Here is a 27,822-nt window from a genome sequence, read left to right on the forward strand (position 1 = left end):
TTAAAATGGAAAATCTAAATAAGAATTTAATTTAATTTTCTTCATTCTTTATGTGTTCCCGTGGTTACATCTTCACACACTTAGATACATGAATGTACTGTAATGCATTCGTAGGCTGTGAAATAGTGGACTGTAGGTAGTCCTTGCTTAACCATTGTTCTGTTTAGCGACCGCAGAAGTTATAAGGGCTGAAAAAATATAACTTTATGACTGGTCCTCATATTTATGACCATTGCAGCATCCTGTGGTCATATGATCACAATTTGTGTGCTTCACAGCCAGGTTCCAACAAATAGAATCAGTGGAGTAGCCAGCAGTAAAACCAAAAGTTGTGGTCATGTGTTACAGTTACATTATGTCTTGTTTAGTGATGGAGTTGTTGGTCACCAATTCCGGTCCTTAGGACTACTTCTAAAGATATTCTTTTTTTGGAAATAGTTGTGCCTTATATCAGAACAGATTCAGAATCTTGTCTGCTGTGCTATGGTAGTGCAACCAACATATGCGTATTTACATTATGGGTTTGTTTTTTTGTGATTTCCTCCATTGGATACTTTCCCAATACTAAATGCTGATATTTCAGATTAATGATCCCCAAGTAATTTACCACATGAACAGATCAACAGAATGAATTATAAAGATCTGCAGTTTACTGCAGGGTTTTGTAATAGTTGTATTGTAATAATTTGTTTATGTGTTGAAGATGTCCTAATTCCTAATATGGTAAATTTGTATATATTAATATTTGTTTTTTTAATTTTCCTCTGTTTGAAATTTTACAGTAATTAGAATTTTGTATTCTATTATTTTGCTTATTTTAATTTTACTTTTAGATGGCGTGCTTAGTTTTGCTGAACTTTCTGAATTAAACCTCAATTTCTGCTTCTGTGCAAATAATAGTTCTAAATGAGCATTCCCTTAGAAAAAAAACATCTAATGTTGAATATAATAGTCATTCTTAAGTTCACTAGTCAAGATTCAAAAGACTTCCCTCTTTAGAAAACTTTGCATTGGAAATAATGCAGCAGTAGGCAACTGATTCCCAGAGGTTGTTATGCTTACAGATAGTTACGTTGATACATGCCAGACTTCCAACACTAGATATTCCAAGTCCCCCAAACTATAGAATACACAGGTATTCTTTGAAAGTTAAAAAGGCTAGGTAGTTGAATCCAGCATATTGAAAGCATGTTCATCTGCTGAGAAAAGCAAACTTCTTTATTTCTGATCACAGACAAATGTTACAAATTTACAAAAAGTGAATAAATTCTAAGGCAATATGTTGAATAATCTGTTGTTATGCTTTTAAAGCAAGTTGGCTACTCTTAAGATTTCTGTAATAATGTAGCAGATTGGTATTACCTAATACAGCGGCTCCCAACCTTTTCTATACCCCGCACCCTTAGAATGCTTCTGATATATTCTCGCATCCCTTACAAAAGTTCGAAAAAAATGGCAACAAATTATACATATACACTATAATTTTGAAAACCCAAGTTTTTGCACCCCCTGGAATATCATCTCACACCTCCAGGGGGTGCGAGCACCTCAGGTTGGGAACCCCTGACCTAATAGGATGCCTAGAAATAAGCAGTAGAGTAGATGTCAAAGAATAACCTTTATTGTAGCTTTAAATTGGCATTTTATGACTAGCGGTTTTCATTATGTTGCCATTTTATAAGAATATATACAACATGCTCTCAAAATCCCCAATGTGCCCACCGACCTAAAGGAGTTACCTATTAGTCAGTTAATTATTGTGAGCAATAAATCTGCTTTCTGTGCCACTAACATTACTACACTGTAGGGAATCTCAGATATCTTTTGTAATATGTTGTGTTGGTCTGTTATTTGAAAAAGAGAAAATCTTTGAAGCTTTTCTCCCTGGACCAAGGCACATTCTAAATTAGTTCTTTGAGTCCCAGCTATTGCTTGCAGTGCCATAATTATAAAATATGCCCCTGCCTTTCAGTAATGCAGGGGTGTCAAACTGCCGGCCCACGGGCTGGACACGTCACATGTAAGCCGTGCCCACCCCATTGCCGGCAATGGAAAAACTGGCCCGATATGTTGTGCGACGTCACATGATGTTGCCAGTTTGACATGTCTGCAATAATGCATTGATTATTATTATCTTTTTACAGGACATTGCCCTGATCTTGCCCAGTTCCTCAGAAAGTACTCTTTCTGAGTTGGAGCAGCTTTCCAATTCATTGCCAGGCAAAGAACTCATGGCTTCCATCTGTGACTGCCTGATAGAAACAATTATTAATGCTGAAAGCAGCTATACCTGCTTGCTGACTTGTATCAGGACAATGATGTTCCTTACAGAGCACGATTATGGATTCTATCATCTGAAAAGGTATGATTTCCCCATTTCAAATCTTTCTAAAAGTACATGTGAATTTTGTGCAGTTCCCATTCATTTTCAGTGGAGATTAGGCACATCGGTTCAATGTCAAGAAAAAGTTACAGTGAAAATTAGTACCTGAAAAATTAGCTTCCTAAAGTGAGCATCGTATCTTTCAATACTGTTTATGTCCTGTTTCTTACATTCAAAATTTAAGATGAATTTTCCAGTAAAATTCTTCACTGAAATTCTGGAAGTTGAGCTTGGAAGGTGATGTATAAATTCTGTCCCAGAGGTGATAATTAGGATTACAAAACTAGTTGACTGCATGTGCTTTGTTCAATGATGTCATCACATTTGCATCTGTTTGCAGATTTATAAAGAGAATAAAGTATTCTGCATCCTGCGGTCTTCTTTTCTCCCCGCATTGGGCCACGGAGGTGGATGAACCCATTTGTAATAGTTAATATGGAAAGATTGTGGGTTGGTTCCAGTGATGTCATGCTTCATCATGCTTCATGGGGGTGCTCCATCACTGGAGGCTTTTAAGAAGAGACTGGACAGCCACTTGTCTGGAATGGTACAGGGCAGGGGTAGGCAACCTTGGCTCTTTTATGATTTGTAGACTTCAACTCCCAGAATTCCTGAGCCAGCCATGGGAGTTGAAGTCCACAAGTCATAAAAGAGCCAAGGTTGCCTACCTCTGGTATAGGGTCTCCTGCTTGAGAAGGGGGTTGGACTAGAAGACCTCTAAGGTCCCTTCCAACTCTGTTATTTTTTATTTTTATTTTTGCTGGTATTTGGTTTCAGTGTTATATTAAAAGAAACGAGATAAGAACATTCCTCAATAATAAGAATTGCAGTCAGCCTTCTAGAGAGTATTGATAGAGGCTTGTTTGTCTATCAGTTGCTATGGCAATTATTTTAGAAGAGATCTCTTGTGCAAATGAAGGAATAAGAATTGCCTCATAGATGACAGATTCTGTTTTATCACTTCTGCAATTAAAAGGTATTTCTTTTTTGTGTGTAGTTTAGGTGTTGCAGTTGGCTGACTAATCTAAAAGTATTGTAGTCAACTGAGACTTTGCTATACCTAAAAATATCAAGTATGATGAAATTACTTCACATTTAGCAAAGTCTAACAATACTCATTTATGAAGACATGAACTAGTTGCTTTTTAGTCTCTTGATCGCTTATGTGCTACATTAAATTCAGTAGGTAAAGTAAAACATTTCTTTTTGAAACAATCTTAGTTCTCTTGCAAAACACTGTGATGCTCTGCAAACAGTATTGAAGAGAATAGTGAGCAGCTTCAGTAAAGACACAGGAGAACTTGCCTCTTCCTTTCTGGATTTCATGAGACAGATACTAAATTCTGATCCTTTGGTAAGTCAATACAAGCTAACATTTTTCAGCAATGTGGCTGTTATACTGCAATTTAGCAAAATATCTTTGAAGTAAGACTACTGTGCTATTCTAAATAGTTAAGATGCTTTCTAAACAAAGTGTCAGTTTAGTTTGTTAGTATTGATTTTAAGGTTGTGTCATTGAAGAAGTTTTATATCTTGCTTTTCTATTGCTAAAATATGCCAGGTTTATCTCCTATTTTTTTTTAAAATCCTCCATGATAATTCCATCAAAGCAACAAATAATAAAACGTAAAATAATAGGAATATCAGATGGTTTTCAGTGAGGGAATGTTTCCAGACTTTTAGGTAGGGTGGTTGAAGCTCCTTTTGAGTAGTGTTTGCATGTTTTTCTTGTTGCTTGGTTTTGCCATCTTTATATTCATTTATTTTTAATGTTACTGTATTGTTATGTGGTTCGATTATTATTTTTTCTTACTTTGTGAACCACTCAAAGTTGCTTAATAAATACACTTAATTCATCAAGTAATTCAAATCACTATTCTCAGAACGTTGAAAATCCTCATAATTATGTTCATTATAGAGAAGTAAAAAGTTCTAAGAACAATTACGTATGATCACATAGTCAACAATATGGTTTTGTAAAAGAGCTTCATATGATGGATCTACAAGTATAAAAAAGTGTTTTGCAAAATCCCTTCGATGTATATTCTATAAGTATGTTTCCACATGGATATTGAAAAGGAAAGACATCTCATATTGATCTATTTAGTATTAAAAGGAGGTTCATCTTAAAGAACAGAATGAGTGTATACTTCTTTTTTTAAATATAATTTTTATTTAATTAATCAAAGTATAAAATACAAATGAAAATGAAAATAGAGGGAAAATGGGAAATGGGGAAAAAGGAGAACTGTAGGACAAAGGGGGAAAAATAAAAGCATTAACATCTGACCCTTCAGAGCAGTAAGATTGAAATAATATCAACTTTTTACTTTTGCATTCTTAATATATAACTTAGCCATTTCTATAACAAATTAGTGCATTCTTTTTGATGAAAACAAGTGTTCACAAAGCTATATTTTACAGCTGTTATAAAGATTTTTGAATTTGTTTATTTTATGTGTCCTCTATTGGCAACATTATGTTACATATAACATGACTATTTATACCTTTTGCAGTAGTTTTTCATCTAGATACTTATTCATGTTCCACAGGGATGTTGTGGGGATGATGGGAGTCTTGCGGAAGTAGATGGAAGTCATCCCACCAGAACCCTGGGTCTTAGTACTGCAGAATTAAAGTATCAGTTGCAGACCAAAGAAGAGACTCCTGAAAACCTGCTCCTTGAACTGGAGAAACTGGTTTTGGTAGTGTAAATTTCACTAAAAACTAATATATTGATTTAATATAAGTGAAAACTTATACGGTAGTAATGTTGAATACAGGGAGTCCTCGACTTATGACTACAATTGAGTCCAAAATGTATGTTGTTAAGTGAGACATTTTAAAGTGATTTTTGCCCCATTTTGTGACTTCTCTTGCCACAGTTGTTAAGTGAATCATGGCAGTTATTATGTTAGTTACATGACTGCTAAGTGAATCCGGTTTACCCCATTGACTTTGCTTGTCAGAAGGTCACAAAAGATGATCACATGATCCCAGGATACTGCAATCATCATAAATGTGAGTCAGTTGCCAACTGTCTAAATTTTGATCATGTGACCATGGGGATGCTGCAACGGTCATAAGTGTGAAAAATGGTCATAAGTCACTTTTTTCAGGGATGTTGCAACTGTGAATGGTCACTAAATGAACTGTTGTAAGTCAAGGACTACCTTTATTGTGTGTGCATTATTCAGGTTGAATAGTTACTGTAGCTAATGAGAGAAATATAAGATTAATTTTATCACATTTTTGGATGATAAACACAGTTATTCTGATTTTCTTGATCATGGTTGCCAACCTGCATTCATTTAGCTTTTCACAGAATTCTCTGCCTGCCTGCATCTATCAGATTTTATGGTTATTTGGTCTTGTTGTCTACACATCTTCTTGATTTTACATAACCTGCCAACAATATTTGTATGCTATATCAGATGAAATGGCGTCTAGTATACACAAATTAATTTTTAATAAATCTGTTCACCTTTAAAGTGCCACCTTTTGCTGCATTACATTTATTTATTTATTTATTTATTTATTTATTTATTTATTTATTTGTGAGACTTATATACCGCTTTAAGTGCAAGCACTCTCTAAGCGGTGTACACCAGTAAGCAATGTATATATACAACTGCTTATAATTGTGTTGTTAGTGCATCATCTCTAATGGGAATCCAAAATAAATATATTCTGGTGAAATTCTCTGTATATCTTGTTAATTGTCCAGAATGCTAGATTTTATATGATTGATGACTGTAGCATTTCTTATCTAGGAGTGTTCTAAGGAAGACGAGAGCCTGGAATCATTACTGGATAATGTTGTTGGACTTAGGCAGATGTTGGAATCTGCTGGAGAGGCTTGTCCTCTAAGTGATCAAGATGTGGAACCAATTTTGCCTGCTCCAGAATCTCTGCAACATCTGTTTAATAATAGGTAAAGTAACAAAAAGACATTTATGTGGACAAGAGAACTATAATATATGGAATTGGTATATTTGGATCTCATTTAAATAAATGAGTTTTCGTTCATTGTGGAGCAAAGTAGAAATTCCTCAGTACTATTTTATAATTCTTAATATTATATTTATTATAGTAAATTATTCATTTTCTTTCTCTGTAAAACATGGAGACCAATCTTTTCCTCCTTTCTGTTAATTTTCTTCCAGAATTGCATATCAAACAAGTATACGTTTGCTTCTAGTGTTCTATCTGTTCCTTTTTACTTTACATTTTTTTTAATATTATACCATGTATTGAGGTATAACTTTTGGCAGTTAAAATAATGTGATACAGTTTTAAAATAATAAAACCTAATAGTTGCAACTGAATGAGAAAATGGCAACAGTTTGTATTAGTAAAGGGCTGTCCTTTTATCTTTAGTTAGAATGGGTCTTCATAAAGATGTAACAATATGGGCTACAAGAAGATTTTTGGCAGGATAACTGGAATTTGGTATTAGGAAAAGATTTAGTAAATAATGGTTTGAGGAAAGAAATGAAAGAGTTTTGGTGAATTTTAGTAACCTCAACTTATTCCTAAGGTGTCAACCAATATTGACCAATAATAAAAGCTGTGTTTTTCCTTACAGGACTATGTACATCTTGGCAGACGTGATAGATGACCAGTTGAAGTCTATGTGGTTCTTACCATTCCAGGCTGAAGAAATTGAAACTGATCTTGACATGGTAAATACTTAAAAAGTAATTTTGGGGAATATTTTTCAACTCTGTGAGTAATACAGTATTGAATTCAGACTCCTATGTTAAGCTTGCTAGCACTTAGGGTTATCCAGTACAATTTTATATTTTGATTTTTCAGATCAACTTCCTCTCTCCCATCCTGAATTACACATTTTAGCATCTTTTTGAAATTCCCTTTGGACTGACAAACAATTTACTAGATGCTATAGAAATCTTCTTTGACTAGGGTTCATTTTTTTTAGTACATGTGACCTTTTTCTACTTTTGATCCTAGACATAGTATTTTATGTATTTGGTCAGCCTGGGAACAGAGCTGATAATAATAGCGGATTACGGTATTACTTTGCACAAACCCCTTTGATTTGATAAAGCTGACAAAGAGGGATTTAGCTACAGAGACTTGCTACAATTTGTGACACTATTAAATTTAAGTTCTATGTCTTTCAGTTGATGCTGTTGTTTCTACATTCTTGTGGTCAATAATCAGGTTTGAAAATCTGTCCAGTCAGTGCCAGATCTGAATGGTACATTCTGCAGAGTGCTTTGAATTTGAAATACCTTGATTTTAATAAATGAAGTAAATGAAAAGCTTTTATTTTAAAGAACGCCTTTAATACACATTCCTCGAGCAGTTGACTAATAATTCTGGAGGAGTTATGTCTGCAGATAATTTCCATCTAATCTGCATGTTACTATAGCATAGTTTCTAAAGGAAAAGACTGATCAGGAGATTTGGATTCACATCACCACTCTATTAAGTCTTCTTCTTTTTCTATTGTGTAGTGTAGAATATTTTCCATTCTAATTATATTGAGTATTAGTATGTTACTCATGGATTTACTAAAATGGAATATTTTCTCATTCTTGTAGGTGAAAGTTGACTTAATTGAACTGTCGGAAAAAGGATGTAGTGACTTTGATCTGCAAGCAGAGCTAGACAGGTCGTTTGTTACAGAGCCTTCTTCTCCTGGTCTGACCAAAACCACAAAAGGCTTTAAACTTGGCAAACACAAACATGAGACATTTATAACTTCCAGGTAACCAGTGGCCTTGATTTTGCACAATTTTTGTGTGCCTTGGAGTCATAGTTGACTCATAGCAAAACTGCCTGACAAGTCCCTGCAGAAGATTTCAGAAGTGGTTTGTCATTGCCTACTTCCTAGGACTGAGAGAGAATGACTGGCCCAAGATCACTCAGCTGGCTTCATTTCTAAGGTTCATTCATTCCCCACAATCTCCTGGTTTCTAGCCTGATGCCTTTACTCAGTACACTAAAATGGTTCTGTACATGTACAGGTAGACTTCACTTAATGGCTGGTCTGTTTAGCCGTGGTTTAAAGTTACAAAGATGCTAAAAAATTAACATTACGATTGGTCCTTGCATTTACAACTGTTAAAGTATCCCAGTAGTCACATGCTTACCATTTGTATGTACCACAGCAGGCTTCTGACAAGCAGAGTCAATAGAGAAGCCAGCAATAAAATTGCAAGTCATGGTCATATGATATCTCACATACACTGGGGCTAATTTGCTTAACAACCTCAGTGGAAATGAGGTCATAAGTCTATCAAAATCATGTGATATTTCGCTAGGCAACAGATTTTCTGCCCCAATTGTGATCATTAAGCAATGACTACCTGTATATCCAGTTATATGTACAATATGTATACCTAAATATGGATTTATATAACTTCACTGCACAAATTGTAATTTTATGAGCACGATATAATGAGATTAACAACTGGGGTCACAAACTATTCAGCACATTGTTTGCATTGTTGCAGCAAACTTCTCATAAGCTTAATAGTTTATGTGAACTATGTTAAATTATTCAAATTCCATGTATTGTATATCACAAGATTTAGAAAAATGAACCCTGAAATTTCCAGTTTCATAATTTGGGAAACCAGACCAAACCAAACCAAACAAGCAAAAAGTAAGAGTTGCTGAAAATGATGCAACTAACCAATGTGGGTGAGCTTCAGTCTGGATTATTTTGTCGTAAAGAATGTATAGTGGGCTTCAATGAAAGAAGCATTGCTCTTTCTAAGATATTACAAATATATGTGCTAGAACAGTGATCGTGAACCTTTTAGAGACCGAGTGCCCAAACTGCAACCCAAAACCCACTTATTTATTGCAAAGTGCCAACACAGCAATTTAATCTGAATACTGAGGTTTAGTTTAGAAAAAAACAACTCATACATTAACATCTTTTGTCTTAAAAGAAAAACACAGTAACAAAGCTTTCAATGATACAAACAACTTTTTACTGAAAGGTAAAAGTTTGCATTTGGCATGCTTTTGAACAATTAATGTGATTTTTGCTGTTGTATGCATGCTGATAATTTGTCTAACCTTGGCTTATACTTTGTAAGTTTGAGAGCAACACATGTAGCACTCAGGTCATCTGTTACTCTGTTTCTGGTGTCAGATTTGATATAATTTGAAGCTGAAAACAGTGCGCTCTCTCTGGAGGCTTGTTTTGGCTAGGAAGGGGCTTGAGAAATGGCTTTTTCCTGCGAAAACTTAGCCAAAGAGCAAGGTGCGCGTGCCCACAGAGAAGGCTCCGAGTGTCCCCCTCTGGCACACGTGCCATAGGTTCGCCACCACTGTGCTAGAATGAAATAAGGATATGACAGATTTGTGAAAGAAGGGAAGATTCCTTAAACCCCTTTTAGACTTAAATCTGAGATTTGGTAAATTCTGTAGAATATATCAATGAGTTATAGTAATACTATTTGTATTTAACTGATATGAAAATGCTTGCTTGAGCTAGCAATGTTGACGTAGTTCAACTCTGAAAAATATTCAGAAAAGTGACCACAAAATAACAAAAAAGGTTTAATGTCATTTTAGCTGGCTTGTGAAGAATTTGTAAAATTCTCCTTCTTCTTTCCACCTCTGTAGTGGAAAGTCAGAATACATTGAACCTGCCAAGAGGGCTCATATTGTACCTCCACCTAGAGGAAGAGGCAGGGGAGCATTTGGCCAAGGCATCCGCCCCCATGACATCTTCCGCCAGAGGAAACAGAATACCAGCAGGCCGCCCTCTATGCATGTTGATGACTTTGTAGCTGCAGAGAGCAAAGAGGTGGTTCCACCAGATGGGATCCCAACTCCCAAGAGGCCACCTAAAGTTTCACAGAAAATTTCTTCCCGTGGTGGCTTCTCAGGGAACCGTGGAGGGCGTGGAGCCTTTCACAGCCAAAACAGATTCTTCACACCACCTGCTTCGAAAGGTAAGTTATATGGCTCACTTGAACTTGAAAACTTTGAGCTCTTAAGGAAGGCAGGTTGACGGTCAGTTATCTCACATATTCCTTAAAGTGAAATTCATTGTCATGCTGCTATATTATTTATTGTTGCAAGTAAAAAAAGCAGAATCTATATGTTTTTTTCACATTCTTTCACCTCTCCTCTGCTTTAACACTGCCCACTTCCTGTGCTGTTGTACTACGTTTGCCATTTTTAAAAATAATATGCTGTTAAACTGAGATGTTAAGTTAAATCTAAATTAAAATAAGAGCAATCTGCATTTGGCTTAAGTATCACTTTTCATTTAGGAAATTATAGTCGCCGTGAAGGAGCCAGAGGATCAAGCTGGAGTGCCCAAAACTCCCCCCGAGGAACATACAGTGAAAGTCGAGGTGGTCAGAGCAATTTCAACAGAGGACCTCTTCCCCCCCTGAGGCCTTTAAGTTCTGCGGGTAAGGGATTGTTTTCCTCTACAGTATAATTGATCGCTTTATATATTTTGTATCTAATTGTTCTTTGCATGGAGCTTTCAAGATGCCTTGCAAATCAAGGGTGAAATCACAAAACCACCATTGAATGCAAAATTTAGAAATGAATACCAGATGTAAGTTTTGTTCAAAATAATAGAAAGCAAGCACATATAACTGCTTGGTGGTCAAACATTTTCCCTGAGATAGGAGGTAATCATCACAGAAAATAGAAGGCATGCCTTCCAGGCAGCATATTGTGTAACAGGCAAAACACAATCATGGAACAATTAGAGCAAGATCCCGAAGTTACTTTTTTATTTATTACATTTAAGTCACAGCAGGTTTGGCACCTTGCCAGCCTAGGTTGATCTCAGAGCAAGTTTGGACTTGGCTACTACCTGAGTGGGAGGCCAACAGTAAAAGCCAGGGCTGTAATCAAGGAAAAAAACATCCCAGAAGATGGCAGTGGCCAGTTCCTTCTGTTTTGCTGCCAAGAAAATGACATGAACATGTTTATATCCTCTCTAGTTTTTGAGCTTTATTTTATTGTTTAACTCTTCAAGGCACCTTAGATAATTTAATGTACTTTTTTTAAAAAAAAGGACAATAGAAAAACTCTAAAAAACATGAGGGCAGTTTTTCTTGGGCTGACACCCATTAGAACAGACATGTCAAACACAAGGCCCGGGGGCCGGATGCGACCTGTGAAGTGGCTTCATGTGGCCCGCGAAGCCATCCTGGAAACAGGGGGAACGGTCCCCGTTGCCTTGGCCCTGGCCTACAAGGCCGTCTGGAAACAGCAAGGAACCAGCCCCTGCCGCCTCGACCGCATCCCCTGGGTGCATGCTGGGGAGGTGTCACCCTTTATGAGGAATGAAGAAATGCACCATCGCCTGGAAGTGGCCAGCAAATGGCCCTCGCCTACTTCACATATCTGGGTTGATGGGCTGTGCCCTGGTCCCACCCCTTTCTGCCAGAGACCCTCAGATCTGTCCCACTCCTGCCCAGGCCCCCACAGGCACCCTTGATGTGAATGATGTAGAGCTGGCCATGCCCACCCAGTAGGCCACACCCATCTCATCCACGCTCACCCAATAGGCCGCACCCATCCGCCCCCCCCAGGGCAACTGCAATGCTGATGCGGCCCTCAATGAAATTGAGTTTGACACCCCTGCATTAAAAGTTAATGGTATAAGTTCCTTGCTAAAGGCTTTTATTTTATCTGCACAACAGCTTGCATGTTTTACCTATTAATTGTTAAAATACATAACTTTAATTAAAATAGGAGTTGGAAATATGCATTAGGCAATATCAGAATTAGCATATCTTTTTCAGCCTCAGTAGTTCTCACATTTTTACACATTTTCAGTCAGGTTATTTATTCTTGGTAGCAAGAGTAGTGTGGTGGCCTGAAGGTGGAGCTCTCACCTCACAATCAGGAGGCTATGAGGTCAATCCTAGGTAGCTGCAGATATTTCTCTCTGGACGCAAAGAGAAAATATGGGCTGCAAAGTCTGCATAGGAATCAGGAAAGGTATCCGACCAGTAAACGCTCAGCTCCATTCAATCACCTCAATTCCTTCCTGATGAATCATTAAAAGAAAAAAAAAATCTTGGTAGCAAGTCTTGGTTTTAGCTGCACTAAATTACAATCCTAATACATTTTTTTCCTCTGCCTGTTATATATCATTTTAATTCTTTAAACAGTGTGGCATGTTTTCCTGTATACTAAGAAGATTTAATTTGGTCATTTGAAGGGGCTTCCATCAGAAAATTATAATGCATAACTTGTACATCCCATTACAAAAGCATAGATACTGTTGCCAATAACCTTCCCATTTGTTTAAGGCTACCGGCCAAGCCCCCGTGATCGTGCTTCCAGAGGTCGTGGTGGAATTACACCATCTTGGGCAAGTACCAACAACAGTGGTAGTGGTGGTTCAAGAGGGAAGTTTGTTAGCGGAAGCAGTGGAAGAGGACGTCACGTTCGTTCCTTTACTCGATAAACAGTTCTGACTGTGAACATTTCAAGATGATGGTGAAACAATTAATTAATTGAGGACCAATGCTAGACCTTTGGTATTTGAAGGCAGCAAGACATTACTTTTTTTAGGGATTCAATTTTGTTTCGTACAAGATCTGAGATTTCAATAAAACTGTCTTTTTTGTGTGTAATATTTGTGTTTGGGGCATGACATGGCAGTGTGCCAGAAATAAAGAATTTTTTTTCTAGTAGGTTTGCAATGTGGCTTTCACCCAAGATATAGAGACTACCTCTGCTAAGTAATGAATGAAGAACACCTTTTGGTACTCTGAGATAGCAGGATTCGTCAAGCACCTTCCTAAAGCTCCAGCTATTGTATTATTTATTTGATCAACTTCTAAAGCTGCCATTCATCAAGCTACTCTGGATGCTGCAAGGTCATTTTTGGGTGAAGCCGTTTCGCAAGAAAGATATATTTTAGAAAGTTTAGGCAACTTGTAAATGCCACATGTCCTAGTTATCTTATTTTGTAAAACAGTTGGCACTTTCTAGGTATTTGAGAAGCTGAAGATGAGGTATATATTGGGCAGGGGGTATATCTGAAGTGATATTACGTTACAATGGTTCACAGAGTAATGAAACTACAATCAGGGTTCCTGATGATGTGGAGAACTACAGCCATACATGTAGTCCTCGATTTAGTAACCAGTTGGAACTTGTAACTTAGTTGTTAAGTGAAACATGTCACTAAGTGAAACTGCAACCACTAATCTTACTTCAGTTTTCTTTTGTTTTACAACCTACAAAGACAAAGTCACTGTACCAGGCAATCGGTCATTAAGCAAGGACTACAAATAGTTCTTGACTTACAACAATTAGTTCAATGATCATTTACAACCAGTCTCTAAAGTTATAGCTGTTGCAGTGCCCCTGTGGTCATGTGATTGCAATCTGGGCTCTTGACAACCCATTTACACTTAACGAAATCACATGAGTTACAATCTTCTCTGCCGAGTCCTCAGAAAATTAATGGGGAAGCTGACCGAGAAGGTCACAACTGCTACCACTTGCTGAGAAGATTCCTTCTGGTCTCTGGAGGCTGGCTGATCACACCCTGTGCCAAAACCCAAGCAGGATTTTCTGCTATGGAAGATTTTCAGTCCCAAACTGGAGAGGATTCAGAAGCCTTTTGACTTTGGGCCTGAAAATCCAAGTGGCTCTGAGCCGCTTGTGCACCTTCTCTGACCCTCCTCCACAATCTTGCATACCCTCCCTGGCTCATGCTGGAAAGAAGTTGCTTTGCCTAATGACCAGGGCATTTATTTAACTCCAGGACTGCCTGGATTGCTATAAGCGAAGCAGTCACACTTTACAACGGCATTGCTTGGCGACAGCAATCCCAGACCCAATTGTCATTGTAGGTCAAGGACTACCTGAACTATTGAGCAACTGATCTTCCCCAGCAACCAAGAACTTGAGACAGAGGCACTGGGATAGGGTCCTATGTCTCCATTTTGGTTTTCTGAATGAGTAGGGCTGTTATTTCATATAGCAGTGGTGGCGAACCTATGGCACGGGTGCCAGAGGCGGCACTTGGAGCCCTCTCTGTGGGCACACGTGCCGTTGCCCCAGCCTTGCCTCTGCACGCGACCCCCTCCTCACCAGCAACCCCCTGGGGGAGTGTTGCCCCCGAGCGTGGCCCACGCCGAGCAGCTCAGTCAAGGACATGGCAGCCAGGCAGCATAGACAAGACTCTGCCCTCACGCCCCATCGCGCACAGTTGATGTTGCGGGGCATGGGCAGAGGGCATGGCCGCCATGGTGCTGCTGGGCTGCCTGGGTGATCTGCGGCGGGCCCTGGAGATAGTGAGTGGCCCTGCGGGCAGGGGATGGAGCAGGGGCCAGGCCAGTTTTTGGGCACTCAGTCTCTAAAAGGTTCGCCATCACTGTCATATAGCTTACCAAAATCCTATCCTTCCAAATTTCAACTGGTTATATTGGTATCAGTCATAGTTACTGAGGGTGTGACTTTAAGGGCATTTGCTTCACTGAGACAGAAACTGGTATTGTTTTAGTACGTAAAGATAAATTTAAGAAATTAGTGAAAAAATGGAACCATTTACAGCAATGTCCATGATGTCTCAGGCCCTGATTTTTTTCTCTTTGCCAGAGCTATTTGCTAGCAACCACCCACCTACTTCCCTTTTCCTCCCGTTTCGGGCATCTCTGTTTTGATCAAACAATTTTGTCATGCTTTTTTTGGATCTCATCAGCCATTCCTGTGTGTATATGTTGAGTGATGTACCTCCCTTTGGATCTTCTGCCTTTCCTGGTCTGGGGCTTCCCTGGAGGCTCCAGGTGTCTGCCTTGGGTTTGGGATGAAGCATGTCCCTGTTTGGGTTTTCACTTCTCCCAGAGAAGCCTCCAACTAACATCTTCATCCTCTGGAGCCAGAAACTGAAAATGCACATTCCATTGGATCAGCACTTGCACAGTGATAGCCAGCAACTTCCTGCACAGCTTCTCCAAAGCCATTTTTTCTGCCTTGATGTCTCAAGCAGCACAGGTTCAAACATATCTCCTTCCCCCTCTCCCTTTTCTTCATTTAACAGCTCAAACCTGCAGTATGTCTCCCAGCAGCTGACAATAAAGGTTTTCTTCCAGGATTTAAGTCCCCAAAATCAATACACACACTAGGTTTGGCCTATATGAATGCCACCTCTATCTGCCCCCACAATAGTCTTAGTTAGCAGCACAGCAAACCATTTGCTCTTGGGATGCTGTAGATATGCTCTGAATATATTTCTCTCTCCTGCTATCTCAGACCAGCACAAAAGCAGCCAGCCTGGCCACAAAACCCATACTGTGTGCCATGGTATCATTACTGAGGATTTCTTTTTTGAGGGTTATACCAGGCAGTTTTAGAGTTGTGCTTTTATCAAATTTATTCACATGTTAAGTCATGTGGTTTCATATGCCATTTGTGACTTGGGTTAATGTAGTTTCAGTTGATTTACTTCCATCAAATGTTTTATCAATATTAACAGCACTATGAATTAAGTGTCAAATTTCTTTTTAGTTCATGGGGGTGACAGGATTAGTGTAAGAAAAAGCTTTGCTTGTCTACTGAAACCAGCCAAGACTTAATGAACTCCTTTGTTTATTTGTCACAGCAGTAAAATTAACCCACAACAGCACTGCACTTTCAGAACATGCACATGGAATAAAAATATTGGAAATGGAAGTATTTATTTCAAAGAAAAATACACAAAGATGCACATTTTAGCAATCTTCAGTCAGACCTCTTCTACACTTCTTTCAACAAGCATAATCCACACTGCATATAAATCAAGGGTCTCCAACTTTGAGACATGTGGACTTCAACTCCCAGAATTCCCCAGCCAATTCTGTGCATTGAGTCCACAAGTCTTCAAGTTGCCAAGGTTGGAGACCCCTGGCCTAGATTATCAAATTTGTGATAGTATTCCTAATTTCTTTTTGTGCAGCCTCATTTTCCCAAAGAGTACATTCCTTTCTGACCCTTCTTTTTTGACACTTCTATGTTAAACTGTCCAAAAATCCCATTTTGGCTAATAACGTGCAAAAATATTTATTAGCTTTATTAGTTAGCTGAGTATTTGTAATATTGATTTTCTAGTTGCTGAGTATGTGTAATATTAAAAACGTTTACAAATTTCTTGAGCTATTTTAATACTGAAAAACATGTTAATCTAATCTAAACAAATGAGATTTATGCTTTTCTGGTAATGGAAACTGAAATGCTCATTAACATAAATAGGTTTGGTCCAAATGTAGTTATGGGAGAACTGCTTTTGTGACAACTTATTTTTTGATTAGGGTGATACCTTTTATTCTGGGATCTCCAGTGAAATATACAGTATTTCCACTTTCAGTTTTATTCTTGAAGCAATCATATGAGGTAGATTGGACTGTAAGATCAACTTACAAATTGTGTTAACTATATTGCAGTTCTGAAGTATATCTAACATAAGGGCCAGGGTTATAAAGGCACTGTAAAATCCTCCCTTTAGATATCAACTATAATTAAAAAAAAACAAAACCCAAAGTTTAAATTTATTATTATTTTGTCTTCCACCTCTAGGATGACAAGTATCCCATTTTGAAGGTTTACAAATTACTTGGAAAAAAAAAACACTGAGGTAAATTAGAAATCAGGATCAGAATCCAGTAATTTATCTTGCATAGTTTAGAATATCAATTACTGAAAAAAAATCTTTATTCCTATAATTTTCATATTCAAACTAAGGTCCTGTTTGCCTTAATCTTCAAGTCTAAGTTTTTTTTAAATATCCTGTTCTGAATAGCAGAAAAACATTTTGTTACTCATTTGAGGAAAAAATAATAGATTACGTAAAACAAGATATTTAAATCATGCCCAGGTTTTTAAATTCCTAAGACTGACTACTGAAATAGTTAACACTTGAAGATGCTCTCTTTTAAATATGATTCTTCCCAAACTCAATGAGATTTGAAAGGATCTCAAGGAAAATAAAGCCTATAAATGAGTACTGATTTGTTTTAGAATAACTTAATAATTTTGCCCTCTAAAATTAGTTCAAAGTTCAGCAAACCTGGTTTTAAAACTTTTAGTTTTATATGGCTGTTGCTTCCCATGTTTTTAGTTTCATACTATCCAGCCTTGATAGAGGCTGGGAATGTGTTGCTTTCTTGCTTTCAGCTCTTGGAGAGAGGCTGTCTGTTTGGAAGTTCTTCATTAATTCCAATAATTCACGTTTTTCAAGTTCTGCCTGCTCCAACTCTTGACGATGCTGTCTTTCTGTTGCCATCAGAGTCTGCATGTTAGACATCATCTTGGACATTTGACTCTAAAAAGCATTTAAAGAGTTAATTTTATCATAAAGTACTGCCAACTGCTAAAAGAGAATGGCAAATGTTGCATTTTCTTTTACACAGGCATTATCTTCTCTGTCCAGTAAATACAGCAATGTGGTGTTCTTAAGAACTGCCTCCACAATTTTATCCAGGCATCAAATATGAGAGAATAGTAAAGACGAATGGTAATAGCCAAATTATTTTATTCTCTTCATTAATTATCTGAGCCGTCTACCTGATTAAGCTCAACAGAGGCTAGATTTTCTTTACAGGCAGTCCTCGGGTTATGATGGTAACTGGGGCCAGGATTGTCATTGCTAAGTGATGTGACATAAAGTGCAATGTCAAGTGACTGCATCGCTTAGCAATGGCAATCCTGGCAGTCCTGGTTGCCACTGTAACTGCAGGATGCCCAGCTTTTTTTATATCAGAAGAGGTGGGAGTGTAGGGGAATGTGGGGGTGCTGCAGGGGGTGATGGTACTGCAGAGGGGGTGCCGTGGGCAGGCGCCGTGGGCTGTGGGTAGGTCAGCAAAGGCTTTGGTGCAGGCACACACCACAGAGTGCAGACGGGTGCTGTGGAATACACATTTTCTGTGGACTTCTCCGGAGAAGCAGCGATGGGGACAACTTGTGACCTTTCCTGTTGGATATTAAACCAACTGCCCCCCTGCAAATCCAATTATATAGTATTAAAAGATAAACCCAGATGTGCAATATGATGAATTGAACAGAATATAGTAAAACAGTGAGGGACCCTGCTCACCTGAACCCAAATGCCTAGGAAACAGCCAGGTCTTGATCACATTTCTAATGCCACCATGACTGATATCAACGTGTGCTGGAAGGAAGATCACTTCAAAGAGCAGGGGCAGCCACTGAAAAGTCACACTTCCTAGGTTCCATAAGACAACAATTCTTAGATGAGGGGACCTGGAACACGCTGTCCCAAGGAGAATATGAGGGACAGGCAGATTTTTGGAGAAACAGGCAGTTCCAAAGGTAGCCTGGTCCTGTGCTTTATAGGTGATAACTAGTACTTTGAATCAGTACCTGGATGCCTATTGCCTGCAGCCTGCAGAGTAGCAATGTCTTTTGGGCACAGTGGGCTGCGCCTCTAACTACCTGTGCCACTGCATTCTGGACCAACTGAAACTTCCAGATGGTCTTGGAGGCCATAGCACCTAGCATGACAATAGCTAAACATTATTACAAATAATGGGCATGCCATGCTACTTAGTGAACATTGCTCTCATCAGATCAAACAGCTACGGCAAGGTGAATTTTACAATTTGGAGCCAGCTTGATATTTCTTCTTTTTTTTAAAGAGAGACTTCAATAAGCATTCTCCAAGTTTCCTTTGGGGAGAATTCATAAATTGGTAGAAAAAGTTATTTCATGGTTGGATCTCAGCATGGAGTAAAACAATAAGAGCACCAATTCACTAAAAACAGTTCCTGTAGCGGCAAAAGACAACACAGTTACCTTAAGGTCTTCAATGTCTTTTTGCAAAAGACTCTCTTTTTTCACCATGTATCTCCTTTGGGAATCTAAGCGAGACTGCATCTCATGTTTTGTATCTTCCATTTGGCAGTTCATGTCAGATCTTAAGAAAAGAAAGTGTACTCTCTTTTAATAAGACTTATAATTTTTAGCTCAGTTTGAAAATCTGAAATAATCCCTTAGCTATTTTGACAGTATTTCAAATGTGAAAAAACAAGAATCAGCAGTTAAGACAGTTTTATCAACTTGTCAATTTCTTCACGCTTATACAATCTTTAAGTAACTGTCTAATTCCCCCTTGATAAGCAGAGTTTCTGATAGACAAAATATTACAGATTTTCTAGAACCAGTAGTTTCTTCATCTTTGGCAATAAGTCAATGGCTGTGATATTAATATCACGATTAAGTTAGAAACTAGAGCTTTTTACAGCTGACTCTCAGTCAAGAGGGTACAACTTTACCTGAGTAGCTCTAGTTCAGTTCTCAGTTCTGCCACACAGTTGTGCTGGGCATCTTCAGGACCAAGAATGACATATCCACAGCCATTGGGGCATTCCCGAGTCCGAAATTCACACACTACCACATGACTATATAAGTTACGCCGTTCAACTTGGACTGGACAAGCTGAGTGAAAAATAGAAGGTGGGTAGAAACAGAAGACACAATTTTATCTCCATTGTTGTTAATAAGAGAAACTAGTTCTTTACCAAGGTGTTTCTGACCCAGGGAAAAGTTTGAGTGATAGTGAATAAGGTGTTCAGTTTTCCTGTTTTTCAGCACATCTTTAGCACATTTAGAAAACCAATAGCTTCTAGAAGTAGTTGGACTTTAAGAGTCCCACCCAATATGGCCAATATTCAAGAATGAGAGATTCTGTAACATCAGGAAAGGTCCTGGTTAATTATTTCTAATCTAACACACAGAGAAGTAGTTTGTCTCCCAAACAATAACAAATGGGAAGAAAGAAACATCAGTTTCATGACAGCTGATGTCAGCTCTTCATGGATTCTATGAATCCATGGATTCCTCAGCAAGATGGAAACAAATTAACCTGCACAGAAAGAGAAAAACTAGAATTCAAGAAAGGTCACTTAATAGCAAGGATCAAATTCTTTAGGCCCTGCTTAATATAGGTATTAAAAATAAGATTTACCATCGCTACATAAAACATCTGCCTTTTACCTACCAATATTTGGACAGGGAATCTGGGTGTATTCACACTCGCATTCGTGACTGTCAATGGATTCTAGTGAACACACTGCTTCACAGCCACGCTCTCTGTTTCTGCAGTGAAGCTGAAGTCGATTAAGATCATTCCTCATGTACCTACATCAAGAAATTATCATACTTGCAGTACTGTAATATGCATCAATAAAAAAATGTTTCCTGACAATTTTTTCTTTGAGAAACATGGAAAAATAATATTTAAAAAAAAGGAAAGCACACTCTTTTTGTTGTTGAATAAACAGGGAAAACGAACCAGGGAAAAAATGAAAAAGGATTATGGAATGTTTTCTAATATAGGTAACCCTCATTATCTATGTGTCCATTACATGCCGTTTTGAATATTTGCAACTATTAAAAAGAGGCCAAACTCATTATACACAATAAATATTTATACATCTCCACTGCATTTATCTTGGTTTTTGATACGTTATACATTTGCAAAATAGCAGACAGGTTTTTGCAGATGTATTATAGGTAGCTCAACTTAAGAACATAAATTGAGCCTGGAATTTCAGTTGTAAGTTCTTGCTGTCATTAAATAAGTCACCATGTGATTGCATCCACTGTTATGACCTTTTTGCAGCAATTGTTAAGTGAATCCATTTTATCCAATGGGTGTTTTTTTGTCAGAATCCAGAAATAAATGCTGGAAACTGGAAAAAGACAATGAAAATCATGGTCATGTGAATGTGGTACACTGCAAATGGCTGCAAGTTAATTGCCAAGCCCCCAAATGTGATCATGTGACAATGGTGTGTGTGTGTGTGTGTGTGTGTGTGTGTGTGTGTGTGCACGCGCGCGCATGCACTGGAAGTTTGAAATTGGGTTGCAAGTACCTTTTGGGGAGGTCTATCATAACTTCAAACCGTAGCTCACGAATGTCTGCCCCCAAACCTATTTTTCAAGTGAACTGACTCAGAAAGCCTTTTCAAGGATAGCTTTAAAATCACTTTCACAATCCCATTTTATGAGAAGCAGCTGCCAATAAGAAAATGGCACAAACTGAATCCCTGCCCTATATAGCAACTAATGCCAGATCAGGATTAGGAGTTGTGGCAAGGGGTCCCATACCTGCAAAGTGGTCGAAGAACAGACAAATCAAGGAACTGGCGATCCTCTGGGCAGCTGTTGTGTTCAATGAGCCATCCATGGATGCAGGAAGTGCAGAAGGCGTGTTCGCAAGGAGCTTGCAGAGGATCCTGGAGCACATCTCGGCAAATGCAACACATCAGCCCATCATTAACATAACCAACAAAGCGTTCCATATCATAGCCCATTTTCTCAAACACGATTAACCTAATATGGGAATGAAATACAGCATTAGCCTTGAGCAGAGGACAGTAACTTCTTACACTGCCTTTGAAAATCAAAGCTTTCTCTTAAGGACATCAACTTCGCATCTTTACAAAGTGATTGTCCCAGCTGGCAAGTTTTAAACAACTCTCACATACCAAAAAGATGCGTAGCAGATTCAAAGGTAAGATACTTTTATCTTTCATATCTATCATACATGCATGCAAATCTCTTCAAGTCATTGACTAAACTTCTCCAACATTGTGATATGTACTTAAGCGAACAGCATGGGTAAAAAATAGAATATGATAAAGTGAATTACATAAAGAATTTGAAAAACACTGAAGCAATATAGCTGGAAGGAGGGATTCATCTTGTCTTCACATCTTTCTTAAAGTGAAAGGAATAGGTTATATATATGATCTAATGAGCCAATCTCAATCACTAAAATGAAGGCCCATGCCTCATTGGCCTAGACACCCTTCTTTGGCTTAGGAAGAAGAGAGAAGTAAGAGATACAGAATATATATTTATTTACATTTCAAGGTTGCCCAAACTCTTTAATAACTCTGGGCTGCTTAGAAAGAAAGGAGATTATCTGTCTGTCTGTCTGTCTGTCTGTCTGTCTGTCTGTCTATCTATCTATCTATCTATCTATCTATCTATCTATCTATCTATCTATCTATCTACCTATCACTATACACATATATATGAGACCACACACACACACAAATGCACATATGATGATACAACTGACCAGAGGAACAAACAATGAAAGTAAACTAACTTTCATAGGGATAGAAAACCACCTTAAGCCAAGGCCTGGGAAAACAAACAGGTTTTGAATAATTTATAGAATGCCTTAAGAGTAAGAGCTGCATAAATCTTTGGGGAGATATAATCCCAGAGGGCAGGAACTCTAGAATCTGGAGGATACCCATACTGATAAATTCTACAGTACAGGCAGAAATAAATGGAAACAAACAGTCCATGAGATAGCCGGGCCTCCTGCCATGAAGGGCTTTAAAATTAATAACCAGCAATTTGAATTGCACTTGGAAGCCAATCAGCAACCAGTGCACCTCACAGAGGTTACATGAGCATAATGTACCACTCCTGCCTGTGCTGTTGCGTTCAGGACCAGCTGTAGTTTCCAGATAATCTTAAAGGATCATCTCATGTAGAAGTAATTACAATAATCCATTTGCGAAGTGATCAGGATGTGAGTGACTGTCTGAAGAGCCTTTCAATCCAGGAAAGGACACAAATGGTCCACCAAATGTTCTGTGCAAAGGCCTTCTGGGTCACAACTAGCACTTGCTCACTGAGTAGAAGCTGAGAATCCAAGAGATCCGCATATTGTGCACGAGTCTCAAGTGGGAAAGTGCCACCCCACTGAGAGTTAATGGCCTTGTCAGGTCTGAGCCTGAATTTGTTCCTACCAATCCAGACACCCACACAGTCTTCAAGCACTAGGCTAGGACTTTGATGGCATCACTTGACTGGCATGGAGCCGAAATGTACCAATGGGTATAATCAGCTGATGCTCATATTGATGATAGCTGACCCCAAACCAATGGATGATTTCACCCAGCAATTCCATGTAGATATTAAACAGAAGTGTAGAAACCTGTAGCGCCCCACAAAGACAGAGATCATTCACATTCACCAATGCCAACTGTAACCAACCACAGATAAAGAGAAGCATCATCACAGTGTCTCCCACCCCCAGCGTTTGCTACTGACCATCGTGGATATTAATGAAAGACACCGAAAGATCAAGGAACACAAGCATGGCCATACTACCCCATCCTGGCTCTGCCATAGAGGAGATGAGGGTGACTAATGTAGTTCCCATACTAGATTACAACCTGCTTACTGGAATGGGTTCAAAGAATCCACTTCCTCCAGGGACTTTTGACCTGAAGCCTGACTACCTTCTCCACTACCTTCTCTAAAGGTTGGAGGATGGGCAATAATTGTCCAGGACTATTGGATTTAACGATGATCTCTTCAGGAAAGGGGACATCACTGCCTCCTTCAAGACCAAGAAAACCAACCCAAAAAGGCCGGCACAGCGGCATAGACATTATTAGTGTGCATCTGTACAATGTTCTAATGTCTAAAATAAGTTTGCTCACGGAACATAGTATGTGGGGCTTAAAACTGTTTGCCTCTCTGTCCATCATCAGGATAACTCTTCAAAAACTGGGGGGAAAAACCAGGACTGTATTTGGTTGTGATGGGTAGCTGCAAAAGACAGACTGAAATGTAAAAAGGGTTTTGAGTTGCAGAGATTAAAATTATAGGAAAAAAAAAACTCTGAGTAAAGCCCTATGATGGGCAATGTTTCAGAATGTTTCTAATTTCCTGTATGGTTCATCCTAAACAAATATAAAGGTCTTGGAGAGCTCAGCAGCTGCTTCATCATATCTTGGCTCCCCCCCACCCCACCTTTTTTTCCTATTTACTGATGACAACGATCTGGACATAAAAAAACAGTTGAGGCTATACAGGAGATTTATTAATAGCATCTTTGCTAAGGGCACATTTTTGGGGCAGCTGGGACATAGCAACTGTCACGGCCCCATCAGAGTGCGGTTTGGAGGAGGAGGAGTTGGAACTGGGCCATCCGACAGGGATGGCACATCTCCCTTGGCGTGTTTGGAGGCCAGGGGCTGAGGACGATGCTGTCCCAGGTCCCTCAGGTATTGGGGAAGCTGGTCGACCAGATAGAGAGCTGCCTACCTGCATAGAAACAGGGGAGGATCGGCTGCTGAGAGGCAATGGTACTGATAGGCAGATCTTGATGAGGAACAGCTGCCTCCTCCACTGATCCAAGGGCAAGCAGAGCAGAGCACAGGCAAGCCCAGAGAAGGGCTGCAAGGCTACTTGGGAGCAGGCCACCCCACCCCTCCTCACAAGGAACACCTGGGATGAGTAACTTAAGGAGCAGCCCTGGGAGTTAGTCTTTGCCAGGAACAAATGTTTGTTTTTGGATTACACTCCCCCAGCTCCGACTTGTGCTTTTGCCTTGCTGTGAGGACTGCCCTTTGCCTTACCCTAGTCCTGTGGATTTTACCTTCAGAACTGCCTTTGCCTTGTACCCTGTCTCTGCTTTGAGGATGCCGTTTGTCTTGCCCTAATCTTGTGGACTGCTTTTGCCCTTTGTTTTGCTTTACCTTCCGAACTGCCTTTGCCTTGTATCTCGTTTTTGCCCTGAAGACTGCCATTTGTTTTATGCCTGGACTTTGCCTTGTGGACTTTCCTGGTAATATATGGGCTGTTATTTGGGGGAATGAAGGTGGCTGCCTTCAGGGTAGCCTGGAGTGAAGCCTTACTGGTCATTGGAGGGTCGTTGGTTGAACACTTTCTGAGGAAGATAAAGGACACTCTAAAGATCTTCCTTACCTTGACCACTTGGATCATAACAGCAACAACAAGAAGGCTTATAGCTAGAAATCTTAGAGTGGCATATATCATGGCTTGCAGTCTCTTTTTTCAGGCGATACTTTATTTAAATAACAACAACAACAACAACAATAATAATAAAGTTGGAAGGGACCTTGGAGGTCATCAAGTCCAACCCCCTGCTCAGGCAGGAAATCCTATATCATTTCAGACAAATGGCTGTCCAGTCTCTTCTTAAAAATTTCCAGTGTTGGAGCATTCACTGCTTTTGGAGGCAGGTTGTTCCACTGGTTAATTGTTCTAACTGTCAGGAAGTTTCTCCTTAGTTCTAGGTGGCTTCTCTCCTTGATTAGTTTCCATCCGTTGCTTCTTGTCCTGCCTTCACGTGCTTTGGAGAATAGCTTGACTCCCTCTTCTTTGTGGCAACCCCTGACATATTGGAACACTGCTATCATGTCCCCCGCCCTTCTCTAGACATACCCAATTTCAGCAACCGTTCCTTATGTTTTAGCCTCTAGTCCCCTAATCATCTTTGTTACTCTTCTCTGTACTTTTTCTTTTGTACATCGTGGTGACCAAAACTGGATGCAGGATTCCAAATGTGGCCTTACCAAGGCCTTGTAAAGTGGTATTAACATTTCACGTGATCTTGATTCTATCCCTATATTGATGCAACCTAGCACTGTGTTGGCTTTTTTGGCAGCTGCAGCACACTGCTGGCTCATATTTAAGTCATTGTCCACTAGGACTCTACTACTATTGAGCAAGGTACCACCTATACTATACCTGTGCATTTGGTTTTTCTTGCCTAAATGTAGAACCTTACTTTTTTCACCATTGAATTTCATTTTGTTAGATAGCGTCCAGTGTTCAAATCTGTCCAGATCCTCCTGTATCTTAAGCCTGTCTTCTGGAGTGTTGGCTATTCCTTCCAACTTGGTGTCATCTGCAAATTTGATGAATTCCCCATCGATCCCCTCAGCCAAATTGTTGATGAAGATGTTGAAGAGCACTGGGCCTAGAACAGAGTCCTGGGGCACCCCACTACACACTTCCCTCCATGTAGATGCAGTTCCATTGAGGACCACACACTGAGTATGGCTGGTTAGCCAGCTACGAATCCATCTAGTGCCAGCTACCAATCCATCTAGTGGTGATGCTGTCTAACCCACATTTCCATTAGCAAACATAAGCTCTATACAAACCACACACACAGGGCAAAAAGTAATGCAGCTTACCTGAATCTTATAACGTCCAGATGTTTGTGGCTACAATTTCAGTTCAGACGGAAACCCTGGCCAGAATACTGGGAGTTCTTAACACAATCGTAAGGCTGCTAGAATAGGAAAAATGAAATGAAAAATGGAACCAAAAGAAAAGGAACTGATGGAGGTAGCTTGTTTCTGAAAAGTTCATTATTTGTAATTACAGAAAATATCTAAAATCTGCCATTAAAAATGAAATATTGGTGCATATTACAGATCAATAGAAGTAATGTGCTTTTATGGACTAGGTACCATTGAACCAAATGCAGAAATATAACCCTCAACTAACTATTTTGTATCTGTTGATGAAGAAGAAAAACATAACAAAAAGAAATTCTCAAGAACATGGACACATAGCCATGAAAATGCAATCTGGCTTAAAAATAATCAGTCTCATATCACTGCATCTTAAAAGAGCAACACAAGCCTCTGATGGATTTGGCTGCAACAGAGCTCTCTCCCACTCCCTGCATGGGGCTGTCTGTCTGGGGAATTTATTTTATGCCCACCCTTTCCCCATAAGGAAATTCTGTGAGTTGAACTCCACATATCTTAAAGTGCCAAAGTTTGAAAAACACTGATCTAAGGCAGGGGTGTCAAACTGCTGGCCCACATGCCCGATGCGTCACGTGGAAGCTGCACCCACCCCAGCTCTGGCGAGGGAGAAGTCATGATACGTCATGACATGTCACATGACGTGGCGAGTTTGATATCCCTGATCTAAGGCAAGAAAGCTTATACAGGTAGTCCTCAACTTCCAAAACCTCTGTTGCAAAGTGAGACAGTTAAGTGAATTTTGCACCATTTTACGACCTTTCTCACCACAGTTAAGTGAATTACTGCAATTGTTAAATTAGTAACAGGACTATTAAGTAAATCTTGGCTGGCCAGTTGCCCAGCATCAAAATTTTGATCATGTGAACATGGGGACGCTGCAATGGTTGTAAGTGTGAAAATTGGACAGAAGTCACTTTTTTCAGTGACATTGTAACTTTCAACCGTCATTAAGTAAACTGTTGTAAGTTGAGGACTGCCTGTACTTATAGTTAAATTACCTGTTAAATTGTAAAACTCGTTTATATTTGCCATCCACCAACATAATCCAGTCAACTTTCGAAAATTTGCTTTTTCCCTTTTTAGTGCATAGAGAATAGTGTTTCTTTCCTTTTTTTTAAAAAAAGAGGAAAGTCATATTTTCCAGGAATTCCCCCCTTCCATATAGTCAGCCTCTCCTGCCGTTCCCTGTGCAAGGCTGCCCGCCCTATCTACTCCGCGTCTCACCCTTTCAAGCCAGATCCAACTCCTGAGTCTACAACGCACCACTTGCTCTGCAGCCAGGAAGAGAAACGCGGACGAAGGTTCTACCGGCCTCTATATATGTGGCTTCTCATTGGTCCAGATTCATTAGGACATAGAGTGCCAATAATAGAGTCGCGCAGACAGTTGATTTCCGAG

General features: G+C 39.2%; 2 protein-coding genes across 10 annotated transcripts in view; one reads left to right on the top strand and one right to left on the bottom strand.

The window, feature by feature from the left end:
• The window catches only part of VIRMA (vir like m6A methyltransferase associated), a 35,940-nt gene extending 22,896 nt beyond the window's left edge, over positions 1-13,044 (top strand). For all 4 annotated transcript variants that reach the window (XM_039348675.1, XM_039348677.1, XM_039348676.1 and 1 more), the window contains 9 exons: positions 2,145-2,362; positions 3,605-3,737; positions 4,936-5,088; positions 6,157-6,317; positions 6,972-7,068; positions 7,954-8,120; positions 9,995-10,326; positions 10,651-10,794; positions 12,661-13,044. In XM_039348675.1, the coding sequence (XP_039204609.1) occupies positions 2,145-2,362; positions 3,605-3,737; positions 4,936-5,088; positions 6,157-6,317; positions 6,972-7,068; positions 7,954-8,120; positions 9,995-10,326; positions 10,651-10,794; positions 12,661-12,818 (1,563 nt within the window). In that variant the 3' untranslated portion in view covers positions 12,819-13,044. The remainder of the gene's footprint in view (positions 1-2,144; positions 2,363-3,604; positions 3,738-4,935; positions 5,089-6,156; positions 6,318-6,971; positions 7,069-7,953; positions 8,121-9,994; positions 10,327-10,650; positions 10,795-12,660) is intronic.
• Positions 10,801-27,737, bottom strand: LOC120310352 (E3 ubiquitin-protein ligase NRDP1-like). Of its 6 annotated transcripts, XR_005557328.1 has the most exons (9): positions 27,649-27,737; positions 26,341-26,438; positions 21,470-21,694; positions 20,358-20,497; positions 19,633-19,795; positions 19,154-19,274; positions 17,409-17,663; positions 12,241-12,395; positions 10,801-11,299 (listed from the first exon to the last, which is right to left on the bottom strand). XR_005557328.1 is itself a non-coding variant. In XM_039348680.1 (8 exons), the coding sequence occupies exons 3-7, from the start codon at positions 21,673-21,675 to the stop codon at positions 17,430-17,432; spliced, it is 864 nt and encodes a 287-aa protein (XP_039204614.1). In that variant the 5' UTR covers positions 21,676-21,694; positions 26,341-26,438; positions 27,649-27,737; the 3' UTR covers positions 11,886-12,395; positions 17,409-17,429. The 6 variants fall into 6 exon arrangements, 4 of the variants coding, with proteins under 4 accessions (XP_039204614.1, XP_039204613.1, XP_039204615.1 ...); XM_039348680.1 differs by lacking the exon at positions 10,801-11,299 and having other exon boundaries at positions 11,886-12,395; XM_039348679.1 differs by lacking the exons at positions 10,801-11,299; positions 12,241-12,395 and having other exon boundaries at positions 16,028-17,663.
• Between the last annotated feature and the right edge of the window lie 85 nt (positions 27,738-27,822).

The sequence above is a fragment of the Crotalus tigris genome, unplaced genomic scaffold (assembly GCF_016545835.1).
Source record: "Crotalus tigris isolate CLP2741 ecotype Arizona unplaced genomic scaffold, ASM1654583v1 scf7180000018168.854452, whole genome shotgun sequence".
Taxonomy (NCBI): domain Eukaryota; kingdom Metazoa; phylum Chordata; class Lepidosauria; order Squamata; family Viperidae; genus Crotalus; species Crotalus tigris.